This window comes from Xyrauchen texanus, chromosome 2 (assembly GCF_025860055.1).
Source record: "Xyrauchen texanus isolate HMW12.3.18 chromosome 2, RBS_HiC_50CHRs, whole genome shotgun sequence".
NCBI classification, from domain to species: domain Eukaryota; kingdom Metazoa; phylum Chordata; class Actinopteri; order Cypriniformes; family Catostomidae; genus Xyrauchen; species Xyrauchen texanus.
The window spans coordinates 16,294,594-16,307,847 of record NC_068277.1 but is presented as its reverse complement, the minus strand read 5'-3'; the positions used below and the strand labels follow the sequence as shown (position 1 = coordinate 16,307,847).

Genomic DNA, 13,254 nt, shown 5'->3' with positions numbered 1-13,254 from the left:
GGCTGAACACCACTATTTTAGCTTTCAGTCATATTGCTTATGATGTCTTGTTATCCGAAGCAGAGATGTCAAAACTCTGCCCTATTCTGGATATGGGCGGGGAGCACCTGCTCATTTGCATTTAAAGACACACACAAAAACAGCTTGTTTTTATTCCTACCCAAAAATTGGCATTTTCAACAAGGTGAAACTTCACAGACACATTCTGGGAACGCCAAAGATTTAAATTACATCTTGTGAAAAGGGGCATAATAGGTGCCCTTTAATGTTAAAACAATCATTGTCGGACTCCAAGGCGCGAAGTCAATAAACGTTTTCGCACTATTGCGTGTCTTATTCACTAACCACTAACATAATAGTTTAGGAGGTGCGATCAGCTCTGACATAGTGCTGCGTCTTTAAATTTATTTAAATTAAGGGATTGTTATGTAGACTTTCTATGTAAAATTGGCTTGTTATTGACTGTGCTTAATTTTCACAAAACGTAAGCAAATTGCAATCGGTACAGATTTTGTACACTTTTGCACCATTGTCTGATTTGTGTAATTCCTGTGTGAATCGTGCACTAAATCAGAGGATTCAAATAAATGCCTCTTTCACTGTGCCCAATTCATTATTAAGAAATTCTCTCCCCAAAATATTTAAATTTTACCTCTATGCATGCATCCAGATGGTTTCTTTGGCTGGTGCATTTCTTCGTACTGTTTTTTTTTTCAGTGTCTCATGAACAGTAGAGCTGGGTATTGCCAACATCTCAGAATACAATACGTGTTGCGATACATATGTCACGATACATCCCGATACATCAAAGTATCATAATAGGATTCTGATTAAAACAGCGGCAAACACCCAAAGGCCCACAGTGTCCACAAGAGAAAGAGTGAATCATGCAGATTCAGTTTCAGTCTCTCTCACACCTCATAGAAGTGGTTCTGACTGCACTCAAGAGTTTATTTAGATGGCCTGCTTCATCATTATTGAAAGGTTGCACATCCGATTTCTCTTAACGATTCCGGATCCTTAATGGTTCCAGTAATGATTACAGTATTTATTTTAGTACTTTTGTGGAAGAATAATATTAAAATTAGAAACTGATTTCTTATTGGATTCACTGTCATCTGCAGTCTGTTGCCAAATTATGAAATCCTTTAAGATATTTACATAGCAGATATAACAAATCAGAGATAAATTTAATAAAGTTCTTGTAAAAGGTGTGTTTGCTGAATTTTAGAGACATATATCCAAGCCATATCCAAGTAATTGATGCTAACTAGGCTACATCTGGACTGTATATATAAAAAAAAAGAAATGTGATGGCATATTTCATTCATTGATTTTTTTTTTTTTAAATATAAAAATTGATATATTACAAAACTTGTGTATCTTTAATTAAACATTGTCATATGAACAACTAGTCAGTAACTGCACTGCTTAATTAAAGTCCCACATATCTCATGGCATTACAGTAACAGTTCCATATACTGTTAAGACTATGTTCTGTTGTCTAATGTTGTACTTCAAGCTTGTAAGACTTCAACAGTTCTTGTTTAAATTCGAGTTTAAAATATTGGAAAAGTATTGCTGTATATAGATGTATGATTGTATCAACACAGCTGTAGTCTCATGCCACGAGTGTTAAATTTTTAAGATGATTAAACTTTAAAAAAATAAATAAAAAAAAAACATGTCTTGAGCCCGGCATTCAGCTCCATTTCATTGAGCTTCGTCCTGCTGTTTTTGAATGCAAGAGTGCTATGTGATTATGAACCCTTATGAAACGCGTCTGATCGGTGTCTGGTGAACATGACCAAAATCAGCGGAATAGCCCACTGACTAGTAGATATTGGAATATGTTGTTTTGCACATCCGTTTTTTTAAACACTGCTGAAAGGTTGTGATTGAATGACATTGCAATGGCATTCATATATTTTTAATTGTGACTTATATGCATACTGTATAAGATTCACAGATTTAAGTGAGAAAGAGTGATATGTATTGAGGGAAGGTAAGAATATGCAAGTGATAGCAGGTCAAGTGTTTTGAGTACGCACCCCTGATTGAACATAGAAGTGCTGTGTCACTGCGATCAGAGGCACTGTCCCGTTAACATATACCATCGTTTCAGCACACTCAAACTCACCGCAGACCTCAGGGAGAGTGCTCAGAGATGTGTTTCATTCATTTCATTTCATTTAATTAGTGCTGTATTTCCTTGCATCTACATATATGGAAAGGTTGCTAGTGTTACTGCCTATGTCAACATACTTTTTTGATATCAAAGCAATTCTTTCTTTATGGTAGCATCTATATGCTATAGCATTAGTGGTATTATTTGAACCGTACACAGATATCATCAGCTTTTGACCAGAAACATAACCTAAATCATCTACATTATTGAGGCACTTTCGATACTAATTCGGAAAGTGACCTTTTGAATACAAATTTAATTCAATAAAATAAAAATATTATGCTGTTTTTTTTATTGTTGTCACTCACTTCTCTAGGATTGTACCCTTTTGGATAGATTTGATGCTTTGTATTGTGTAATTTATAATGGAATGGCACTTTGTTTAATCGCTACAATACAGCAATTTTTCATACTATTCCTCATTTACATGTACATTTATGCATTTGACAGATGCTTTTATCCAAAGCGACTTACAGAGCCCTTATTACAGGGACAATCCCCCCGGAGCAACCTGGAGTTAAGTGTCTTGCTCAAGGACACAATGGTGGTGGCTGTGGGGATCGAACCAGCAACCTTCTGATTACCAGTGTTTTCCTTTTGACTAGTAGTAGTGTCGTTTAATAAATAAATGTAAAATGATACAAATGGTGTTGAACGAGTTGCAAATTTAAGTTTATTACTTAGGGTTAGTAAACACATTTAACTACCATCTCTTAGTAAAACAAATGGTGCAGTTGAAAAAGCACAGTATGTTTTGAACTCTCAAACTTAAGGCCTTTGTCACATCCTATCTACAAACCCAATTCCCATGTTTTCAACCCTGCAATTAGTATCTATTAATCCATCTGTCAGTGTGTGTATTTAGTATGTTTTTTTTTCTTCTCTCATAGTTTGCTGCCTTCACCCTATCATGCTCTCCTGAAGTCCATTCAGGCGGTCATCCATAAAGAAGGGTTTGATGGATCCACACCACAGGTTGGTCAACTTTTTGATTTAGCTGCTGTCCTTGTTTTTTCAACAGTAGATAATGTGCAGAGCAAAGTAGAAACTGGTATTTGTTGAGGACGGGTACACAAAGACCATGTTGTAGGTTGCAATTACTTAATAGCAATTATTACTTAGCATTAAACAAGCTAATGCATGATGTTGCTAGCTAAAAGTTAGCTAACTAGCATAACCGTATAACATATATCAGTATTGTGAAAAAAAATATTATGTAAAACTGAAGAAATTAATAATGTCAGGGACACATTCAAATAAATTTGGGGGTATTTATAATTGGTCACATCATCCATTTTGTACTGATCGGATTGCTATCTAATCATGAAAAGACCAGGTGTAAATGCCCTCCAAGACTGATTCGAGGCAGATATAAATCCCATCACTCAATTCCAGGCGAAACTCGGTCAAGTGTAAATGTCTCTGGCTGTTCAAGCTTGATATGTCAACTTTACTCTGCCCAAAAAGTGCTACGTCTGCATAAGGAAAAAGCAAAACCTCACAGCTACCACAATAAGCTCAGTTGACATGCATGTCTTACCTACGACAAGTCCAGCGGGGGGAAATACACAGCGTGCACACACCCACACAGACTCACACGCTTTAAAATTCGCTGCCTGGCTTTAGCATAATCTACTTTTCAAGAGGTTAACTAATTTTTATTTGCAAATAGCATGGGAATTGAAGATCGTCGGATTTACATCCATTTGGCGGAGACACGTTGATGTTGGCAAGTGCAAATGGAATGTGCTTATTCAATCAGGCAGCAATCTGATCTGTAAAAAAAGCATGAAGTGACCAAGTGTAAAAAAAAAAAACATTGAGGCTACTTAATTGGGGTTTTAAAAAGAATGTGTTTATGTAATTTACTTGATTCATGTGATTTAAATCATGTAAATTCAAAGCAATTTTTTCCCCCCTGAAATGTATTAGTGCTTAAAGAATAATTAAATTGTATCTGCATTGGTCTGCACTGGTCAAAAATCCATTTTGGAAATGTTTTATGATTTGAAAATATAAACTTAAAGGGTCTTTAAAGAGTAGTCTTTGATGAACTATCGATGAAAGTTATACTACTTAAGGGTGGCAAATCTTTAAAGCCCTGTATTACAAAATGGGTCTGGGATCGGATAGAACCTTACCTAACATACTAAGGTCATGAGTTCTTGCTTTTCCCTCCTGAACAGTGGTGACTTTAAAGCTATCAATGAGGCTAGTAATGAAATGCACAATTAACAGGATCTTTGGCTTTCACACCCCTGGAACAATGGCACTGTTTTGCCACAGGCTATGTTTTTACAAGATGTTTAGTTTGATGTTCCATTGATTGGTCTCAGTTGCCTAATTGTTGCCTGATTGTGTATTCACTTCCTCTGTAATGGGGCTTTAAAAGCATGTGATAATTAGGAAAATTCAAGAAATTCAAATACAACTGAAATTGCCCAATATTTTATTTTCAACATTTATTCCTCTTTTTCTCTCTTAACTCATACCCTTGTCGTTTTCTCCATGTTGTGTTTTGATCACTCTCATGAGGGCAATGGGTTCCCTTGGGTTCCTCTTCCTTAAAGCTGAGTCCTATTAGTTTTGTGGTAAACAGGCTAAGACAGACATTGGGCAATATGCCTTCTGTCTGTTCATATTCATTAGCTCCTACTGAGAAGCAGGGGAGTTGGCCCCTCTGGGGAGCCCTCTCAGAAACGGCCCCTTGATAGCGCCTGTCTTGACTTCTACTTCAGCACTGCATCTGCCGATCTGCTCTTGGGAGCCGGCCGCTAGAGGATACATTCGCTATTTTTAATCAGTTTCCAACTTTATGTGGCTCTAATGTGGCTTCTGTTTTGTGGTGAACTCAAGAGATGCTCTCCTGACCAAACTTTGTGTCAGGCTAAAGTAAATAAAAGTTATATAATGAAGTTAGTATAACAATATGTTAAATTAAGACTCTCAGTGAAATTTCTCCCAGGCTTAATCTGTGTCTTTAAAATCTTTATTGGTTTATACTTTTTGCACAAAAGTGTTCTGTACAAAAACAATCAACAATCTGGAAGATTCTGTGAAAGAGACATTGTATGTAATAAAGTGAAAGTTAACTAGAAACAAGAAAGAAAGAAATAGTAAATAAAAATCTGCTAAAAATGGAAATGTTTTTAGACCAATTAACCATGTATCTATGTTAATGTGTTATTATATATGGAAATATTCAGGCTAAAGTCTTTTGGATAAGAACATTCCATTGACATCTCTATGAAATGACACACATTTTTATTGATTTGTTTTTTGCTATTTAGTGGCCCTTAATCATATTGAAATAATCACAAATTCAGTGTTTTGAACTGTGCAAACATTAACATATTGTAAGGTAATCTTAATTGCCATTGGACCTGGAAGCTATATTTGTTTTTTACTCCCAATATAATTCAACATCTTATTCTGTTAATTGGTTGGATAATATGAATCTTCATGTTCAAGATTGTGCTAGTTTTTGCTTGTTAATGAACTGAACTGATAGCACTTCAGTGTTTTCTTTTTAAACTGGAACTGATGGATACCTTGGGCTCCTTACCCTGGAAGTCCTCGATCCCCTGTCACTCAACCGACAGATTAAGCACTTACATCATCAAACAGTACTGTTTTGTTGGCAGAGGTCGTGGAATGTGATGAGGTTGAGAGAACATGGGCACAAAGGCAAGAATGCTCAGAATGAAAGCTCACAGGGCAGCAGCACCACTGACTAAAACGTTTGTCATAGCGGTGACTCAATTCTACTGGAGCTATGATTTTGCATATACAGGACATACTGACCTGTTAAATTGAAATAAACCCCAGTAAAACATACACTTAGAGGAATACCATAGTTCAACCAAAAAGGAAAATTGTCATCCTTTACTCACCCTCATATTTTTTTTTAAACTTGTATGACTTTTTTTGCATCAGTGGAACTCAAAAGGAGATGTTCAACAGAACGTTAGCCTCAGTCACCATTCGCTTTAATAACTTTTTTCCATATATTGAAAGTGAATGATGACTGAAGCTAACATTCTGCCTTACATTGACTTTTGTGTACCAGAAGGAAGAAAGTCATATGGGTTTGGAATTAATTTTACTGACAAAAACAAAAAAGAGAATTTTCCTTTTTGGGTAAACTCTCCCTTTAAATGAATGACATCAATAATGCATTTTCTATTCAACTTGCTTTTTTTATATCTATTACTTTTTACTGCATATTTATGCTTATTTATTTTTTAAACTTTATTTTAAACTTTTTTTTATCAACTATAATTACTTTTTAGAGTAGGTTTTTTTATGTCTTAAATTTTTTGACAGGGTTGTGCTTATTTATTTTCTTTTTTTCCCCATTAATAATCAGTCACAAGCATTGAACCCACTTTACTTTTTACTTGGTGTCTTTAACTACTATGTGCTGTAATATATGTGTGTGTTGTTGTATTGAACTTACATTTTAAGTACCTGCATTCAATTACATTTGCCTTAACCTCAACTCAGTAGCAACAAATGTTAATCTTGTGAGAATTTTGCAGAACAGCATATAGTTGCACGATAAATATATTGTATTGTATGTATTTTAATGTTAGTACATAGTTTAATCGCTAATACAAATACAAAGTGGGACCCAAGCGTTTAAATGTTCTCACATTTTTTGACCAAATGCACTTGCTTGTAATCATAAAAATAAAGCAAATGATCATCTAGGAATATACACATGAGTGTGAGTAATAAGCTGGTAAGTTGCTGAAGGGAAGGGGGAAGCTGATGACTCAGGAACACCCTCTCTGTGGAAAGGTTAAGCTCAACCCTTGAGAAGCTTTGGAAACATAGTCAAACAATGAGGTTTATTTAACTTAGATGCTTCTGATTGCTGAAGCATAAAGCATGCTGGCGTTAACTTCACTGTGTATTGTCAGTGGACAGAGGCTGACGTGAGGAGAACAGCTGGGCAGTAGACAATTCAACACCAAACATTTTCAGCTGGTTTAAGATATCAGTCCCCTTTTATCCAGCCTACCTTTAACTATTTTATAGAGGTAGCTAGGCTATAAGCTATTCAGTTATTGTCAAGAAACATGGTGAAATTTGTTAAATAAAGATATAGTCATACACCGATGTGCCAAACATTATGACCACCTGCCTAATATGCTGTTGGTCCTCCGCGTGCCGCCAAAACAGTGCTGACCTGCTGAGGTATGGACTCTATAAGACCCCTCAAGGTGTCCTGTGGTATCTGGCACCAAGACATAGGCAGCCGATCTTTCAAGTCCTGTAAGTTGCTGGGTAGGGATCCTGTGGATCAGAATAATTTGTCCAGCACATCCCACAGATGCTAAGTCGGATTGAGATCTAGGGAATTTGAAAGCCAGGGCAACACCTTGAATTTTTCATCATGTTCCTCAAACCATTCCCAAACAATGTTTGCAGTGGAGCAGGGCACATTATCCTGCTGAAAGAGGCCACTGCCATCAGGGAATTCCATTGCCATGAAGGTGTGTACCTGGTGTTTGGGTAGGTGGCACATGTAAAATTTACGTCCACATGAATGGCCGGACCCAGAGTTTCCAAGCAGAACATTGCCCAGATCATCACACTCCCTCCACCGGCTTGTTGTCTTCCAACAGTGCATCCTAACATCACTTCCCCAGGTAAACAGGGCAAATGTTCACGGCCGTCCATGTGTTGTTAAAGAAAACAGAACTCATCGGGCCAGACGGCCTTCTTCCACTTCTCCAAGGTCCAGTTCTGAAGCTCACATGCCCATTGAAGGTGCTTTCGACAGTGGACAGGGGTCATCATGGGTGGTCTGACCAGTCCGCGGCCATGCATCCCCATATGCAGCAGTGTGCAATGCTCTGTGTGTTGTCACACATTCCATCCTGTTACCATCATTAAAATGTTCTGTGACTTATACCACAGTAGACCTTCTGTCGGTTCGGACTGGACTGACAGCCTCCGTTGCCCTCGTGCATTGATGAGCCTTGGGAGCCCAACAACCTGTCCACGGTTTATGGTCTGTTCCTACTTGGATCACTGTCGGTAGATACTCACCACTGCTGTCCGGGAGCACCCCCCAAGCCTTGCCATTTCAGAGATGCTCTAACCCAATCATATGGCCATAGCATTGGTAGATAGCCAACCCGCTCTCAGTTGGTAGAGCAGGTCGGCTATCGAATCCCGGCCCACACGACTCCACATGCCGACATGTCCTTGGGCAAGACACTGAACCCTAAGTTGCTCCCATTGCTAGTGCTAGTGGTGTATGAATGTGTGTGTGAATGGGTGAATGAGTCACAGTGTGAAGCGCTTTGAATACCGTAAAAGTTAAAAAGACGCTATATAAGTGCAGACCATTTACCATCTTTACTCCTGCCCATTTCTCCTGCATTCAACACTGTGACTACGAGAACCGATTGTTCACATACCATCTAATCTACCCAGACCTTGACATGTGACCTCTTGAGGAGATGATTAACATTATTTGCTTCACCTATGAGTGGTCATAAGGTTTTGGCTCATCAATGTATGTGATTATATAATATTCATAATTAAAAGTTACCCTAAAAAGAGAAGTCTGTCATTTACTCACCCCTATGTTGTTCCAATCCCATATGACCAGTGGCGGTCCTTGATGGAATATTCAGAGGAGACAAATATATTAATTAGTATCAAAAGATCAAAAAATGTAATGTTTGCAGTGTGTCTAAATATCATGTGTTAAGATGAAATCCTTTTTGCTGGTAATTAGGCTCCCATACACAGATGATGTCCTTCCCTGATGTCTAAAAATAGTCTTGATAATTACAGTTATACACTATTTCCGCTTATCAGTTTAGCACTTTCTGTTCATCAACTCAGCACTTGTAAATACAACAAATGAATGGAACACGACACAGTGCCTGCTACAGACTATAATCAATGCAAACATTTCTGTATGGAGGGCCCCCATCATGGATAGGAACATCTACTCACATAATAGGCTAAAGTATGTGTTGATGAACTCCATCCTCCACTGCTTAATTGCGTCAAATAAATATATGATCTTGTCATTCAGTCTTTCACATGTTTTTAGATATTCCAATAACTTTTATTCCACCAGATTCCAGTTTCCCATTTTTTGCCATTAATTGAATGCCTCGTCATGGCAACACCATTCGATATGTAACAAATCTGTTCACAATTTAGCACCTTCAGTGTCTTGGCATAATGTTGTCTAAATGTGGTGACCGTCTCATGAATCCCCTAGGAAGAGTATTTAAAAATTCAGAGACTGCAATATTTAAAAAATACAAAATGGCTGACTTCCCGTTGGGCAAAGCTAATAACTTTAATTATGAAAGTTGTCCAGCTGGATGAGAACTATATATGTACCAATTTTGGTGACTGTAGGTGAAAATGGGGGTGTTACTGAGGCTGTCTTACATGCCCATTTTAAGGGGACGCTAGAGAGCCCCCCTACATGAACATGCGTGAACAATTTCCAAGCCCTAATGGCCAATGACTCTGATGTGTGTGCAAGATATGCTAAGTACTTCAAAAACATCAAAATATAGGAAGAATGGAATAATAACAATTAATGTGTTACCATAGCAACACTTAAGATATCAAATATCCCTTGATAATTTTACATCAACAGTGTCTTGACATTATTCTTAAGAATTTTGAAGCAATTCAAGTAACCATAAGAGGGCTATTTCAAAGTCTGTTAAAAGTGCTATACTTCCTGCTGCCAGTTGGTGGCGCTATGACCATGAACTATAATAGCCACATCCATGTGATCAGCCCCCAAAATCAAACATACAGCTGAATTGTCATCAAAATCACATAATGCCTATTTTAAAGGGGGAGCTACAGAGCCCCCCTACACATCTATGTGTTAGCTTTTGCCCAGTCCTAATGGCCGACGACAAAAATGTTGTGAAATTATAAGTATTCCAAGTGCCTCAAAAATACCCAAATATAGGAATAATAATAATCCTTAGAAGAACAATAGGGCCTCCACACTTTCAGTTCTTGAGCCCTAATAATAATAATTATAGAAGTAAAGTTCATCAGGACAAACTTAAGTTTGGCTTGAAAAAGCCTAGTCTGAAAGTTTGTTGATATATAGAATGCTTAGCTAGGCATTGCTAACATGTTTTAGCATGTTGCTAGCATGTATTAACACTCAGCTAGATATTGCTAGCATGTTTTAGCGTTTTGCTTTGCTAGGCTTGACTTTAGCATTTGGTTGCTAGGCAGTTACCAGACTCAAATGACCTGACCAGGAAGTCTCTATGGAGTTCTGGTGCAGAGATTTTATTTGCTACTCTGTGTCTAGTGTAACCCCATTTGGTTTCTAGGCAGTTACCAAGGTGATACTCAAAAGAGAGGTGTCAGGCTCCTTGCAACCCTGAGTCAAATGAACAAACCCGGAAGTGTCTGCGATATTCTGGTGGAGAGATATTTGTTTTGTTACTTGGTTGCTAGTGTAACCCCGTCTGTTTTCTAGGCAGTTACCAAGGTGATACTCAAAAGGCTACTTGCCATCCTGAGTCAAATGAACCAACCCGGAAGTGTCTGCGATGTTATGGTGCAGAGATCAGATCTAAGTGATTTTGAATGGAAGTCAATGTTGCTGGTTGCTAGGGTGCTCTAAATGGTTGCTAGGGCGCTCTAAATGGTTGCTAGGGGTTTGCTGGCTAGTGACCAGAGTGATTCTTATTGGCTGCTTACTAACCTGACTCAAGAGAGCCAATCCCCAGTAGTAGTAGTGAAACTGATTAAAACAATGTTCATTTTGAATATATTATTGAAAATGCTCAGGTTCCTTTGCTGCATCAGACCGGCTTCTGCTGCTTATGACTTTATTCCAATGGAGGGCAGAATGTTGATTTTGCTCTTTTACATAATGAAAGTGAATGGGGATGGGTTCAAAATTGGGTCCAAATATATAGTCCATATAGCTTGTGCACGATTTCCCTAGTATTCTGAAACCATATGATACCTTTGTTTGAGAACTCGAAAATTAAATTAGCTGAAAATCTTCCCTTCTGCTTCCCATAGCTAACCCATTTCATTTGCATTTGCGCCCATTTAAATATGGCGCATCAAGACACAACGGACCTGTTTGATGTCAATAATGCCAAATTCTATTGATATCTGAGTGTTTTATAACCAAGCATGGTGCATACTATTTGAATATGTGGAAATGCAAATGAGATTTTCTGAAAAGCCCTGTATTTTTGGCTATGGTGCGGCTTTCTAAAATCAGCAAAGACCACAAAACTATTGGACCTCCTGTATTAAAAGTGTTGATCTATAGTAAGATTGTACCTTTCACATGTTAATAAATACGTAAATATGAAAATATATTTCCTCTTTTGAGATATTTGAAACTTGTCATTGTCTAAAAAGTAGAACATTTTTTGTAGCCAATTTTCTAGATGCTCTGGCCCGAAACAGGTCTCCTCTCTGTCAGCTTTATTAACCAGGTCCAGAGTCGGCACATCAGGTTTTTGATGGTTTGTGAATAAGGCCCAATTCTCTGTCACTCTACCCCAGGCTTTGTACACTGTAGAGGGCACAACTCTTACCCATGGCCCCTTAGATTGGCTGGCGTTGGTAGATGGTGTGCCAAGAATTTGTTGGCGCTTGTTGGAAGCAGACATTTTGGCTCTCAGGATGACAGCCACATTGTGGTTGTGTCAGGCAACTGTCCTGATTGGAAGATGTTGTCCAATCACTTTTGACCACACTGCTCTATCTGACCATGCCATTGAGTGGTCTTGGATTCACTGTTTTTCATAGTTTCAAGTTGTTTGAGGGGTACATGGACCTCCTTTCAACTGACAAAAGACTTTTCACTAAAAACACAATTCCACTACTGACTAAGTTACACAAGTCATTGCCCACTTATGTTTGACATACTGTTTGGGTACTGTTTTGTTTGCTTTTCACCTCTATCTGCCTGATTTTAGAGTGAGCATAAGATGGAAAAATTGTACAATATCTAATAATTTTCCTAAAAAAATATGTGCATTTACCAGAAATCACTGCTAAATCATGCATTACACATTTACTAACTTTTACAGTCCAGTAAATCAATAATTTCTCAAATGTTTTACATGTTATATGTATTTTGAAATATTTTTTTAGCTGCTTTCTTTGAAAAAAAAATTGTTTTGCATCTTAGAAAACGAATCGGTTACCTAACGTAACCTCGGTTCTCTCTAGATGAGGGAACGAGTATTGAGTAAGCTAGCTCACGCTACGGGAAAGATTCATCTTTTCTGAGATATTGAAGCCAAAAAATTATCCTTAATTTTGTATCCATTGTCAACGCAGTGCAGCAGCTGCATACCTTGAGCGGGCTAGCTAGCAAGCTCATTGGTTGCTCTGCGGCAACTGCTGCAGCCTATAGACGAACTTGAGTGAACTCGCGTCCAATGACAGGCGCCCGCACCGTCACTGTATCAAAGCCCGCCAGAATGGGCATGGCTAGAGTGCATATAAGCGTAAGTTCGTAAGCTGGAACCCTGGTTTTCATTGAATGAAGCGAAAATCGCTCGTGGCGCGAGCACGGCCGGCTACGCAATACTCGTTCCCTCATCTAGAGAGAACCGATATTACTTTAGGTAACCGATTCGTTCTCTTACGAGAGGTTCCCTCGTATTGCGTAAGCTAGCTTACGCTACGGGAACCCATTGTCAACGCCGTGTGCGCCAAGCATCCACTGCATGAGCCCCGGGGGTGGGGGGACCCGGGGGAGCCCTTGTGAGTGGGGGAATAATATTTGGCCGGCAAGAGTGCGGGCCAGTGTGTGTGTGTGTGTGTGTGTGTAATACATAAGCACATAGTGGGAAGGGAAAGACAGAGCGGCGGTGCCGGTCTGTGTGGAATGTGTCCCATCAGTGCAGCTCACCAGGGGAGCTGTAGCGTATTAAACCGCTAGTAGTTTTGCCTGCAGGGCGGGCACTTCCAGATTGTAAAATCTGACAAAGGTGGAGGGGGAAGCCCAGCCCGCTGCCACACATATGTCGTGAATGGAAATCCCGCTGGACCATGCCCACGAGGAG

At 38.7% G+C, this 13,254-nt stretch overlaps 1 protein-coding gene across 1 annotated transcript in view; it reads left to right on the top strand.

Moving 5' to 3' along the window:
* The window catches only part of elp4 (elongator acetyltransferase complex subunit 4), a 90,944-nt gene that overhangs the window by 22,306 nt on the left and 55,384 nt on the right, over positions 1-13,254 (top strand). Inside the window, exon 6 of the mRNA XM_052152398.1 lies at positions 3,079-3,163. Coding sequence (XP_052008358.1) covers positions 3,079-3,163 — 85 coding nt within the window. The remainder of the gene's footprint in view (positions 1-3,078; positions 3,164-13,254) is intronic.